The 14746-nt window shown below is 41.5% G+C and overlaps 1 protein-coding gene and 1 long non-coding RNA gene across 3 annotated transcripts in view; one reads left to right on the top strand and one right to left on the bottom strand.

The window, feature by feature from the left end:
* The window catches only part of LOC126912288 (uncharacterized), a 62824-nt gene extending 59157 nt beyond the window's left edge, over positions 1-3667 (top strand). The window contains exon 2 of the long non-coding RNA XR_007706917.1: positions 2374-3667. This is a non-coding gene — a long non-coding RNA (uncharacterized LOC126912288). The remainder of the gene's footprint in view (positions 1-2373) is intronic.
* Positions 3668-4574: 907 nt separating this feature from the next.
* LOC118278437 (uncharacterized) lies at positions 4575-13601 on the bottom strand. Of its 2 annotated transcripts, XM_050703693.1 has the most exons (8): positions 13392-13601; positions 12661-12816; positions 12144-12269; positions 11212-11375; positions 10145-10300; positions 7008-7135; positions 5810-5916; positions 4575-4785 (listed from the first exon to the last, which is right to left on the bottom strand). In XM_050703693.1, exons 1-8 carry the CDS (start codon positions 13527-13529, stop codon positions 4603-4605), a joined length of 1158 nt encoding a protein of 385 aa, XP_050559650.1. In that variant the 5' UTR covers positions 13530-13601; the 3' UTR covers positions 4575-4602. The 2 variants fall into 2 exon arrangements, with proteins under 2 accessions (XP_050559650.1, XP_050559651.1); XM_050703694.1 differs by lacking the exons at positions 10145-10300; positions 11212-11375; positions 12144-12269; positions 12661-12816; positions 13392-13601 and adding an exon at positions 8023-9361 and having other exon boundaries at positions 4588-4785.
* Between the last annotated feature and the right edge of the window lie 1145 nt (positions 13602-14746).

The raw sequence follows: 14746 nt of genomic DNA, 5'->3' as shown, positions 1-14746 counted from the left end.
ATAATATTAGTATAGACTAACTGATCCGGCAAACTTCGTACCGCCTCAAAACATTGTTTTCTCAAGTATTTAAACTTTAAACGGGATATTTACCATGTTTATTTGTGTTTATAAGTTTCATCCGTGATCATGGCGCTTGCAACAGTGCCGAAATATCGGAAACTCATAGACACAAATAAACATGGTAAATATCCCGTTTCAAGTTCTAATACTAGTGTTAGTGACCATGCCAGTTTAAAAACTTATATTTTTTTCTCACCTTTTAAGCCTTCCCTGGACTTCCACAAAATTTAAGACCTATATAAGCCAAATCGGTCCATCCGTTCTCGAGTTTTAGCGAGACTAACGAACAGCAATTGTTTTTTATATCAAAACTACTGAATCGATTTTAATTATCATCTGTTTTATATACAACGTTCACAGTTTTTCTGTAGTGTATTTAGTATCAGCATTGCACCCGTGCGAAGCCGGGGCGGGTCGTTAGTCTAATATATGAAATTTCCATGTTACAATGTTAGTTACCGTACTCCTCCGAAACGGCTTTTTACCAAATTTTATATAATATGCGTATTCAGTAGGTCTGAGAATCGGCTACTATCTATTTTCCATACCCCTAAGTGATAAGGGTGGTTCAACAATTATTAATTTTATAATTTTTTGACGAAATGTGTTATCTATTATATAAAAATAAGTCGGGTTTTCCTTCCTGACGCTATAACTCCAGAACGCACGAACCGATTTCCACGGTTTTGCATTCGTTGGAAAGGTCTCGGGCTCCGTAAGGCGTGAGCAAAGAAAAATCAAGAGAAAAGCAGGAAAATAAGGAAAATCATTGGAGTTCGCCGGTTTTACTAGTAATTTATAAAGGCAAAACAAAGTTTGCCGAGTCAGCTAGTATGTATAGAGATAGATAAAACTTTTTCCAAATACATTGTACTATAGTGGAATTCTACAACATTTTGCTAAGAATTCCCGACTGACTGTAATCTGGCTATTTTGTTTTAAGACTGTAAGAGTAATCGCTAGCCGAAATAAACATATCAATAAAAAATTGAATATAATAGGGATGATGACTGAAAACGTATCATTTATTAAAATATTTCTACACGGCTTTGCCCCCGTTTCAAATATGAAACGACTCATATATTCACATAAATAAAAAACTATTAGTACCAACGTGGTTTCACCCGCTGACTGAAAATGACTGCACGATAAGCGCGGTGTCTGGACAACCAGCTGCTGCGCAACGTGTAGCGGGTTCGATTTCTGCGCAGAACAACTCTGTGTGATTCACAAACTGTTGTTTCGGGTCTGGGTGTCATGTGTATGTGAACTTGTATGTTTATAAACGTACCCACGACACAGGAGAAACATTTTATTGCGAGAAGCATCCTAAAAAAATCATTTCGAACCAGTAATTCCGGAGATTAGCGCTTTGAAACAAACAAACTTATAATATTAGTATAAATAATTATATTTTTCGTATCCAGTCATCATCTCTATTGTTAGTGAATAAAATTAAAACATGTTTAAGTGACTTAAGAATCTGTTAATACATATAATAGGATGATTTTCCTATTTGTTAAAAAAACCGCATCAAAATCTGTTGCGTAGTTTTAAAGATCTAAGCATACAAAGGGACACAGGGACAGAGAAAGCGACTTTGTTTTATACTATGTCAGTAGATTCTTAAGCCACTATATTGTTGTATGTGTTCTTATATCTTGTAGGGCGAGGGGGGTGGGTATAGACGGTATTAATTAGTAATCTTAGTACGAGTTTGCTTTACTTTTGTAACTTTCGGAGACATTAAATTTTAAATGTTATCTTAACGTAATGTTTTGGAGGACAGAATAGCGTCAACCACTAGAGACTTATATTCATGAGCAGCATTCCGCGATAACGACGCGGCGATTTGTTGCACTGCTACACAAGTTCATTGAGTTCTTCGTCAAAACATTACGTGAGTTAGCCGATAACATAATAATTAAGTCTGCTTTACGTTGAACGAAAACGAAAGCGCGTTTGGCGCTCTGATTGGCCGGTTCGAATGAACCCACCAATCAGAGCGCTGAACGCGCTCTCGTTTCGATTACTTTAAACGTAAAGTCGACTCATACTAGGGGTATTTTACATAGAACGAATGATATGTGCCTTAGAACTTACTACAGCGGTTTCAGTCTGCGTTGCCATGCGATAAAAAGTCAAAGTCAACATTATTTATTTCAAATAGACCAAGAAGGCACTTTTGAACGTCAAAGCAAATATAATAATATTTATAACGTCTGTCTGTCGGTCAGTCCTCTAGTTGCTCTATTTGCTCGTTCCAAAGTGTAGATTAGTATGGAGAAGAACGAGCAAGAAACTCCATAGGTTACTCTTTTTCAATCAGATTCACAATACAATTCTTGGTTACATTGTTTCGAGTAGTAGTCGTAAAAAGTACTGTATGTGTTATTCTAGACCATATTTCTACCCCTGTTACAAATTTCATACCGATCCCTTCAGCCGTTTTGACGTGATTGAGTAACAAATATACACACAAACTCACTCACAAACTTTCGCATTTACAAATATATAATAAGATTAGAAATTAACGGCTGAAATGATATTTGTAACTTAACTAAAAATCACGGTTTACTCACGTATATTAATGGAGAAAAGCTCTACTAGTTTCGAGTCACAGAGGGACTCTTCATCAATGCTAGAAGTGAGTAAACCATGATTTTTTAGTTAATTTACGCCCAAATACTGAAATGCTACTCAATTTTAAGTTGTACTTAAATATCGTTCTATCTCTGTCATTTTATAAAGAATTGATAGGGACAGAACTACATTTGAGAGCGTCTTAAAATTGAGTAGCGTTTGAGTATTCGGACATTAGTATGTCTCACGATAGTTATTATAGAAATTCATAACTGATTTTCATCCAAAAATATCTATTTTTGACAGAAACTAAATAACTAATGTCAGAAATATATAATGCTAGCTAATTTCGCGCGGTTTCACCCGCTCTGCTCGGCTTCTATTGGTCATAGCGTGATGTTTTATAGCCTATAGCCTACCTCGATAAATGCATTATCCAAAACAAAAAGAATTATTCAATTCAGACCAGTAGTTCCTGAGATTAGCGCGTTCAATCAAACAAACTCTTCAGCTTTATAATATTAGTATAGATTTTTTTTTTAAACGTTGCCCCACTTTAGTATTTACTCCTGTGTCGTGGATGCGTTTACAAACATACAAGTTCACATACACATGACACCCAGACCCGAAACAACAATTTGTGGATCACACAAAGAGTTGCTCCGTGCGGGAATCGAACCCGAAATTTTCTTATCTATCTACATACCCTTAGTATGAGTTTGTTTTATGTTTAAAGTAGGTAAGCGAAACGAGAGCGCGTTCGGCGATCTGATTGGCCGGCTTAAATAAACCATCCAATCAACACTGAACGCGCTCTCGTTTCAATCTCGTTAAACATAAAGCAAACTCATACTAAGGGTACTACATACTAAATACTGGTTGGTTTAATGTGTGTACTCACCCTTACTCCCTCATATAAAGTAAATTAGTATAGTGTGTACGTGTCTTAATGTGTTTGTATGGATTGTATGAAACTGTTTAGTTATTTTTTGATGAATAATTATATCGTTATTGTGATTTTTATCTGTGTTTTATTGTTTCTCATCATCCTTGTCGTGGCCCGGAGGTCTAAGACGTATCCGCTTCTCATGTCATGGGTCGTAACCTACCAACGGCAAGTGCCAGTGAGATTTTTTCCGAGTTATATGTATTTTCTAAGATTATTTAGACACCACTGACAAACGATGAAGGAAAACATCGTGAGGAAAGCTGGGCTTATAATTTCTGATTATAAGTTTAAAATCGCCAACCCGCATTGAGCAAGCGTGGTGATTGATGCCCAAACGTTCTCCGTGTGAGAGGAGGCCATTGGTCAGCAGTGGCCACTTATAGGCTGTTGATGAGAAGCAGAGCCTCTAGCCACTCTTTAGCAACTCTGGTAATCCTTACCCCGATATGGCAAACTCTCTTACGATGTCTCATTAGTTGTTTTAAGGGGAGGGGGGTCTGGAGCTGCGGACTAATAGCGGGTTTACCGGGGATCCGGCTCGAAGGGCAGAAGTAGGAACGGGGTGGTATTTAGTCAGTAAGAGTCTGACACTCCCTCTCGCCTCGCCAAAGGCGGGAGAAGTGATTGGATGATTTTCCCCCTTAAAAAAAAAAGCACTGGATTGTAGAGTAGTACTGAGTAACCACCCATATTTACCGTCGCGTAGTGTCGTGATTTAAAGAGACCTACAGCAGCCTAGGTATACAACTGATGCTACCGAACGTTTTAGGTTAAACCAAATAGCCTCTTCGCATTCAGGGGGATAATCAACCAATAACAGCCCCTCCCGTATTAAGTGAGATAGGCCCTATATGGCAAATCCTTCTTTGTTATTATATAGTTGTTTTAGGGGGAGGTGATAGTAATATTAATATACAAACACCAGTCCTTTAAAAAACACTTTAATTTCCAAACACACAAAACATGACATGACATTCACATAATTAAATTTCACTACAAAACCAAAGCTACGACATGAGCATCTTCCTCAGGAACCCGGCGGATCTGCTGGCGAGCCGCGTATTGGGCTGACCGACGATCCACCGCCCTTCCTGCTTGCGGCGCGATGATATCACCTCGATGATGGGTCGCGAGCTCAGGGCGTTGCCCAGCTGGCTTATAATGTTGTATGTTGTGCTTGGACGGATTACCTAGAAAGGAATTTTAGTATGTAGATAAAGGTATTTTTCCCCTCTTCTATGTCTAAACCTCAAATCGCCAATCCTTAAATCCCTAACCCTAAATGGCCGGCTCTTTTTATCGCCTATTTTTAACGAAAGATTCATTCGCGTATTCATGCAACATCAGCCTTAAGCAGTTGATTACAACTATTATTACATAAAATAGTCAAAGTCAAGTCCGTCTGTCTGTCGGTCAGTCCTCTAGTTGCTCTATTTGCTCGTTCCAAAGTGTAGATTCCTGTGGAGAAGAACGAGTAAGAAACTCCATAGGTTACTCTTTTTCAATCAGATTCACAATACAATTCTTGGTTACATTGTTTCGACTATTTTTGACTTGTTGTAATCGGCTATTTTTGACGAAAGATTTTAAGCTAGCTAGCTACATCCGCGCGTATTCATGCAACATCAGCCTTAAGGAGTTGATTACAAATATTATTACCTACATAAAATAAACATTGAATTCCTTAATTTTTGGAAAATAAGACTAGTTTCTTACCATCCTCTGTTTTCGGCGTTTGGTAGCGTCCCGACTAACTACGTTACATACTTATACATACATATTTAGTTTTTCGTTTCGTTTCGTTTTTTATTCTCAGTTATAGCACACAGCCTGAAATTGTGCCCAATGCATGGGTCATATTATCCACATCTAAAATCCTCTTGAAGGAATAAAGGGATATATTATAAACAAAATTATCGAAATGAAAAGGGAATGTTAGGATGGTTTGGACATGTAGAAAGAATGGATGAAAGCAGATTTACGAAAGAAATATACAAGGCGGATTTGAACGGGGTCGTCGGTAATCGGACATATTGGCGATATATTAAAGAAGGGTCAAATTTATAAGTACCTTTAACCGATGAGCATGCATGAAAAGACTGATGACTGTTGATGAAGCGAAAGAGATGTGTAAGAAACGTAGCAATTGGCGTTCCATTGTCTCTGCCTATCCTCATGGGAGACAGGCGTAAGGTTATGTATGTATAAACTCACTCTCCCAAAGACCACGTTCCGCAGATCGAGCTGCGGCAGCGGTTTGAACGTGATGTTGAATATGCCGCACATCTCGTCGTCCATCGTCACTCGCATGGACAGCAGACCTGGCACAACAAATACATCAATAACAAACAATCCACTGTTAGACTATAGACTTCCAAACCCTCTTAAGTATCCATAAGATGGTTTCTAATCATATTTTTACGACGTATCGTAAAACGGAGTGAATGGGTAGGTACAGCTAGGCCGTTCTGTAATTGTCAATTTGGAACATTCAAAGTGAACTGGATCGCGGTCTGCCATATCATTGGTTGTGATAATAATCTCAACCAATGACTGGCTAGAATCCGATGGAGCTCGGTTCTAATATTTTGAATTGACAATTACATAATAAAGTAGCAGGAACGGAGCCAATAAATATTGAGAAAATGTCCTAAAATTTATTCACCCCTCGATTTCTATTCACCGCGTTTTACCGATACATACTATATAGTAAGTTGGAGATCGTAGTTTAAAACGTCCAGGTTTACTACCGGGTCTCTGTCAAATGTGGAGTCCCTGTTGTTACGAGATAAGAGCAGTGGTGGTCTCAAAACGGCTGCACTGTACTCTTAGTACGAATTTGCTTTACGTTTTTTGGTTGATTTATTTGAGCCGGCCAAGCCAAGCCGGACGGCCTGTGGTTTCGGTTACTTTAAACGTAAAGCAAACTCGTACTAAGGGTACTGATTTTATTACTTATTCTTTTGTAATGGTCTTAATACTTTCTTTACAACGAGAGAAAGCGTCCCTAGACCCTGATATACGTGCGTGCGGCGCGTTGCGTTCCGCGCGCGCCTCAAAGAGCCATCAGATCACCACAGATGGGACCCAGTAGGGCTGATGCTTAATCCGGAGCTGCGGACTACCTAGCGGGTTTACCGGGGCTCCGGCTCGAAAAGCAGGAGTAGGAACGGGGGTTTTTAGTCAGTAAGAGTCTGACACTCCCACTCACCCCGCCCAGGCGAGAGAAGTCATAGGATGACTTTCCCCCCCATAAAAAAGGCTTCTCACTATGTTTTGTTTTCCTTCACCTTATGTCAGTGGTGTTTGAATAAATTTTGGAAAGGAACGTATTATTATAGTAGGGAATTAGTAGGGAAGGTAATTGGAACGTATAGTACGTATAAGTTTGGATTATAACGTATAATATTACCAGCCATAGAATGCGGAAAGTGATAGTTCTCAGCTCCGATGGGTATGGCGCGGCCGCGTTGCGCGTAGCACCCGAAGCCGTTGTCGTAGATCACATCGCCGCCGCTCCAGTACAACTTTGGCACCTTTCTACAAGAGAAATGGTGGTGATGAAGTCATCGTGAAACTCGCGTCGCCAGTAGCAGCGCGACAATCGCCGCGTCGTCGTGTGTCGCGGAATGCTGCTCATGAATATGAGCCTCTAGCATGGCTTGAAACTAGTCGAGTTCCTCGTCAAACAGTTACGTGAGTAAGCCGATAACATATTATAATAATTAATTTAGTATGTCTCACGAAAGTTACAATAAAATAAATAATACTTACTCATAAACAATGTGATGAGTGGTGGTGGAGGAAAGGAACTCAGTTAAGCTATGTTCTTTATATGGAAAGATCCATGCTATGGATGACTTCCCTACTATCGGTACATCGCATACTATAGCTGCGCATCTTCCTCGCATAGCTACTTAGCTGAATTCGTTTCCATCAGTGCTAAGTTATGTGCACCAATGATTGGTGGAAGCCAAACGCATTCACAGCAACGTAACATAGCACACCTCTGGAGGAAAAGCACCCTAACGGGTGCGTGCGGGCCTGCGGACGGCGAGCAAGGGTAGCTCACCGCCCGAACAGAACCAGACCCGTGCGTACGGCGCGTAGCGTTCCGCGCGCGCCTCAAAGAGCCATCAGACCACCACAGATGGGGCCCAGCAGAGCTGATGCCTGATCTACCGATCGGTAGGTTATTGGAATGCGCCGTTAAACAGGTATTTCGATACCTGTAGGAAGAGTAGGAGTGATATAAAATGTAGGTATTCTACTCTGCCTTTAACAATGCACTAAAGAATAATACATCGATAAGGAGAAAAAGAAGAAAACACAACGAAAATCTATTTATAAAAATAAAATTTAATAGAAAAACTGTCAGTTAAACCATTCAAAAAACGTTTCGTCAATTCCTCTGCCTCGATGTTGACGGTCCATTCGCATTCTCGCGCCGTTCTTCAGAAAACTGATTGACAGCCAAACAATACTTCTCAGAGTGATACGTCCTTGATATCTGAGAGAGTAACGGACTCCCGTGAGGAGAGTTGAGCCAGAGGGAAGCACTCCCAGTCTGTCCAACCATTGCTATGAAAGCTATCAGCATCCTCGTGTTCAGGAGCCCGCGTTGAATATGGGGCTGTTTTAGTAAAGTCTGCAGGATTAACCCATCAGGTAGACCGTTTACAAGTTCAAAGATACTCGAGCCACGCTCTCCGATTAGGTACGAAGCAGCAGCTGGGACGTTGCATCCTGTATATCGTAGCGCTTTATCAGAATCCTCGTAAGAAAACCCAAGGTCTTTGAGAGCGGTGATGGCTTCAGGGTTCGGTGGTTCAGCGATTTTGTTGCGCCATTCCCGAAACTTCTCCAGGAATCGTTGTAAGTGTTCCGCGCGACGATACAGCTCGTTGCCGTCTGCTTTGGTCGGATTTGGGGGGTCCTCAATGACTGATTGGATGTCAGCGTTCATGTTCAGTCGAGCTGCAATCTCCTCAGGAGTTATGACCTGGATGACGGCTGGTTGAGCTCGTCTTGGTTCTTCTAAAGCCGCAGTGAGCTGTGCGAGCGTCATTTCATAGTTCCTGCCGGACGCTGCCAGTCTCGCTCCAGCTTCGATCAAGGATATAAGAATTTTGCGCAGTTCATAGGAGAGTTCGTTGGTTGATAACAAGGATTGGAGGTTTGGTTGCCGCATGGCGTTCGTGGGAGTCGGTAGAGACGCTGTCGCGGCGGCAATGGTCCCGTGCTGGGGAGCTCTGACAGTGCCGAGGTCCCAGAGCGTCCCAGCTTCGGGCAGCCGTCTCTCAACGAGGAGTAGTTCTTCCTGCATCATCACAGACTCTTGGGCTAACGTCAGGAAGTCGTGCAAAGTTGATGTGTCGAATACTCTGACGATTTTGTACCGACCGGCCCCCGTCTCCCCGGTCGGGTAGAAGAAATCTATCGCTCTGTTCTTCACCTCCTCAATGAGAGTGTCTTCGGAGAAGTAGGCCGTGAATGTCTGCCCCTCAGGACTGACGACTTTGATGAAGATCTCATTGCCCCCCGTCACGCCAGTGTCGGAGACTAGCATCCTTTAATGCGTGGCTTTGAATTCCTCTACTACCTGTGAGAAGTCTACCAGCTTCATAGAAATCAACAGCAGACACAGGATTATACTACTGAAAAACGTTGCGAGACATAGAATGAGTTTGAGCATAATTTCGTCATATTTTCCGAGGTTTGGCAGATTTGACATTCGTTGTCGGAAAGTTGTTTATTTGTTTTTTATTTTTTTGTGCGTATTCAAATAATGTGTTTATGGGTTTTGGAAGGAGGTTAAATAGGTTCCTATTATCCACACTACGTGTATAAAGTACAAATGTAATTGTTTCGTAAAAATAGCATTACTTGGCTAAAATTTTATTACCATGTTTAATAAAGAATAACTCTAAGAACGGACTAAGATTTGGAACTTGGCGCCATAGTAACTTTTATTCAGCTCAAAATTACCTATCCCATGATATAACACACATAGCTATCAGGATTTGCATCCTCCTTTACCAAATCGGTCCAGCCATTCTCGAGTTTTAGCGAGACTAACGAACAGCAATTGATTTTTATACACGGTGTAATAAAATGGGGGTATACATACCAAGGGCACGGTTTCTAGATAATGTAGATATCATAACAAACGATACGGGGAGGGTTTTTTAAACTCATGTTTTCATGGAACGAAGTTAGGAATTTTTCCAATACATAAAATTCCAGAAACCGAACATTAAAATTAGGTAGATACAGGTACTAGGTGATCGTATTTACAGAAGAAATGTTTCGTAATTAGCGAGTGACCCCTGTAACTAGTGGTGTGATACATTTGTATGATTTAAAATCAAGAACCATGCGACACCAAGTATTTGGTTCCAATTTTTTTAAACGTATTTTAAGTTGAAACTTTGTGTAGACATTCTATTCAACCTGTATTCTTCAGTGCTTCTTGATGTATATGGGTATTTTGTATACAGATTTATTTCTTGTGTAAATGTGATACAATCAAGTTCAAGAAATGATTACCTGTAGAAGCAGGTCTTAATATACCCATGTCCAAGGGTGTCTCCGTCCAGTAGCTCCAGGAAGAGTTGGCATGTCCTGGGACACGTGTCAGTGAAGAGCTCCACACATATCTCTCCGATCACAGCGCCCTCTTTCATTCCCAGCTTTATGTATACTCTGCGAATAAATTATATGAATATGGACCTAACTTTACTTGCCTTTTTTTTAAAAACGATCTCTCTCTTTCTCTTTCTGTCTCTCTCTCTCCCTTTCTCCTGTGTCGTAGGTGCGTTTACAAACATACAAGTTCACATACACATGACACCCAGACCCGAAACAACAATTTGTGGATCACACAAAGAGTTGCTCCGTGCGGGAATCGAACCCACAGTGCATTGGTTGCTTTTAGGGGATTAGGAATTTGAGGATTGAAAATCTGAGGAATAGGAACCATCCCCAGATGGTGTTAGAGAAGATTGGAACTCTGGTAACCTCAATCACACGGTGAAAGAAAACTTCTGGTAGTTGATGCTGTAGCATCACAGAAAGCCAGCGAATAGAATGAAAGCGATAGAATGATACATCATTCAACAACCATGAAAACACCAGAACACTGAAGTCCGGCGCGTCTCAGGTACTTGAAAGACTGTCTTGGATCCCGCAACGAAAAAATCAGAAAATATTATTAAAGGAGAAGAAAAAGAAAACGACAGTTTCCACTTCCCTCGGTGAATTTAATGCAGGAGACAGGATGACTTAAGCCTTAAGGCACAAAAGGGGCTGCACAACTGGGAGGAGCACAGTCGCCAAGCACCACGGAAACATGTTTGACGCATGTTGCAAGAAAGTCTTTTTTTTTCTTTTCTTTTTTAAAAAACTTTGCCCCACATTAGGATTTTCTGCCGTGTCGTGAGTGCGTTTACAAACATACAAGTTCATATGCACATGACACCCAGACCCGAAACAACAATTTGTGGATCACACAAAGAGTTGCTGCGTGCGGGAATCGAACCCGCTACCCGTTGCGTGGGAGCCAGTTGCCTAGCCACCGCACCAACCGTGCAGTCAAAATACTTTGTAAATATAACCTGGGTCTCTTCACATCGGGAGGTGCCACAAAAGCAGAATCCTCGATCTCCTCACACGGTATCGGTGGAAACAGCACGAAGGTACAAAGCGCCTGATCCACTATTTTCCGTCGATTCCTCGCCCAAGCGCGGTCCAACTCCGCTGTCGTTTCTACTCTTGAGTTCTAAGGGATCGCATAATACTCATGAATGAGTGCCTTCTGCTGGGGCAGGTCGGCTCTCACAGTGCGTTGGCAGAGCCGCCAGTAAACTTAATTTAGTGGATAATAAAACAAATATGATAATGCGTAAGTATTTTTGTAATAATAATTTAATAGTTATTTATTTATTTATTTATCACATGTTTCCTTTGCCATTACAGATATATTTAAATCTAATGCGACAAAGTTACTTATTATAAACTACTTCTAACTATAACTTATTATAAACTTTCCCTAACTAAGTTGTGGTTAATTGCAGCGTGCAATGCACATAGGTACCATATTGATAAGGTTTATTGTAAAAAAAAAAAAACAAATTGTATGACTAGGGAACGGATCAAGAGTCCGTGGAGAACAAATGTTATAAAAGGCATCGCATAAAGAAAATTACTAGATCTGAACAAAAAACGGGCCTAGCCTAAAACCGTTTTAAAATTGAGATACGGTGAAGGAAAACATCATGAGTAAACCTATACTGGACCGGTGAGTGTGCGGGGGAATTGTACATCTTCATTCCCCTTAGTCCATCATCAATTCCAGAAAGTTTATCATCATCATCAGCCGAGAGACGTCCACTGCTGAACGAAGGCCTCCCCCTTAGTGCTACACGTAGAACGACAAGCCGCCACCTGCATCCACTGGCTCCCCGCCACTCTGACGATGTCGTCGGTCCACCTAGTGGGAGGTCTGCCCACATTACGTCTGAAGGCGAAGTGAGAAGAAGTGACTTACCGCAGCCATAATTCTCTGGTACAGCACCAAATTGTCCGTTCTGATTTTCTTCAAGAAATCGACTCTGTGTTGGTAGTACTGCATCGGACGGAGTGGTTCGTAGACCCAGTGGCTGTCCACTCGACCCTAGAAACGTATCTACGTTGGGAAATAGACCCTATCGCTGTAGAGATACGGCTGTATTTAAGTATGGGAGAGCCATGCTTCGGCACGAATGGGCCGGCTCGATCGAAGTGATACCTCGGCCTCACAGAAAACCGAAACAACGCTTGCGTTGTGTTTCGTTGTGTGAGGTTGACCGGAGGCCCAATTTACCCCCCTTCCCAGTCTTCCTAATCCAGGATTCTCCAACAGCCTTTAAATTCCTAACCCCCAAAAGGCCGCCAACGCACTTGTAACGCCTCTGGTGTTTCGAGTGTCCATGGGCGGCGGCGACTGCTTACCATCAGGTGATCCGTTTGCTAGCTTACCGGCTTATACCATAAAAACAAAACGTTTAAAATAGGTTTAGACTAACCCCCATAAAGTAAGTTTTCTTTATCAGCATGAGAAGGTATATGTTCTCCATCCGTAGCCTCTGGATTCGATGGTGCCAGTTCTGCAGGCTGCGCAGCTTGGCCACCGCGTTGTAATGGGGCGGCGAGGAATCTACGCGGGCTTTTACATATGCATACTGAAATTTTTGATAAATATTGTTTAAACTGCTTTGCTGGTAAACTGGACATGAGTAGTACTGTTGCCATTCATGGAGTTTCGATTCCTGGGTCAGGCAGGTCAGACACTTACAATCTGTTTTCGGTTTTACAAAAATTCTCAGCACGATGCGCTTCGGCGTCGCACCGGACTTGCAACCACCAAGACAAGGTGTGGGAGGGGGGAATGTGTTGCGACGTCGGAGCGGCACCGCTCAGTTGTTTTGCGTCACAAGGAAACTTTCATTAACAGATTGTTCAACGCTGCTACTGCGGCGCTGCGACATAACAACGTTGCGGCGCCGCACCGTTCCTGTGCCCACTGACACGATGAAATCATCGTGTGCCTCCGCTCTCTTTTTTATGGAATAGGTGGCAAACGAGACGAGTCACCTGATGGAGTCACAGGTGCGTTGCCGGCCTTTTAAAAAGGAGTATGCTCTTTTCTTGAAGGTTTGAAGGTCGTGTCTATTCGGAAATAGACGACAGCTCATGCCACAGTTTTGTTGTGCGAGGCAGAAAGTTCTCTCACGGGCAAATAATGAAAATGTCTTACCTTGTAATTTCTCTTTTTTTTTAAAGGTTTTATACCCATATCAGAACTGACTGAATCTGGTGGTGGGGAGGTGCACTTCCTCCCCTTTTTGGTGGTCTTCTTAGTATTGGCTTTAATAATAGCATCTATTAGAGTCATACTTGGATAATTTTGGTATAAAAAATATTAAGAATTGGTTGTTTGTTTACAAACGTACTTGTGTAATGGAAATCTATTTGGTCTGTTGTCAGTGTGACAAAAGCGGTGTTTTTAGATCAAACCTCGTATTATACGAGTTATAGATTTATATTTTTTAAGTGTGGGAGAGCCATGCTTCGGCACGAATGGGCCGGCTCGACCGGAGTGATACCACGGCCTCACAGAAAACCGACGTGAAACAACGCTTACGTTGTGTGTGTCAGGTGTCCCAATTACTTCCCACTTTCCAAACTCCGATTCACCTACAACCCTTAAATTCCTAACCCCCAAAAGCAAAGCAGGCAACGCACTAATAACGCTTCTGGTGTTTCGAGTGTCCATGGGTGGCGGCGATTGCTTACCATCAAGTAATCTATCTGCTCGTTTACCGGCTTATACCATAAAAAATAACATAACTGATAAAAAGTAGGTATTACACTATATACATATGTGCATCTCTGCCTAGATAATAGGCATTAAAAGGTGTCGAAAAACTCTATGACTGATTATAAAACCACCCCATTCCTGTAAAAAAAGAATATTTATTTATTGGGAACAAACTAAAAATATTGCACAATGCACAAACGACCTTATCACAATCAAATAGCGTCTATATTTGTGCCTACACATAATACTGCGTACATAAGCGTTAGATATTTACTATAACATCACTGGAATGTGACTAGTTTAGTGTTACAAACATTATTCAAAATCGTGTACACAAGAATATTGGTAGTTTCCGCTTGGGAATAAACTAAAAATATTGCACAATGCACAAACGACCTTATGGCCGCAATCTCGCCTGATGCGTCTAGTGATGATGTGGCCTACACATGGAGCACGTACTGCGTACATAAGCGTTAGACCTATTTACTCGTAACATCACTGGAATGTGACCCAGGTTATAGTGTTCAGGAAACACAGATTCCGGCAAGGAGTTCCATTCCCTAGCAGTTCGCACGAATTTGGTAGTTTCCGCTGCCAAAAACAAATTATTTCGACTTTATAATAGGGTAGATGACTCATTTTTATTTTAATGTCCTTCTTGTAGATTGCTAGCGACCCAACCCCAGCTTTGCATGGGTGCAATGGTGATATATTATGCATGTATTATACATATAAACCTTCCTCTTGAATCACTCTATCTATTAAAAAAACCGCATCAAAATCCGTTGCGT

This window comes from Spodoptera frugiperda, chromosome 24 (assembly GCF_023101765.2).
Source record: "Spodoptera frugiperda isolate SF20-4 chromosome 24, AGI-APGP_CSIRO_Sfru_2.0, whole genome shotgun sequence".
Taxonomy (NCBI): domain Eukaryota; kingdom Metazoa; phylum Arthropoda; class Insecta; order Lepidoptera; family Noctuidae; genus Spodoptera; species Spodoptera frugiperda.
The sequence above is the reverse complement of the archived record's forward strand: the minus strand, read 5'-3'. Positions and strand labels throughout refer to the sequence as shown.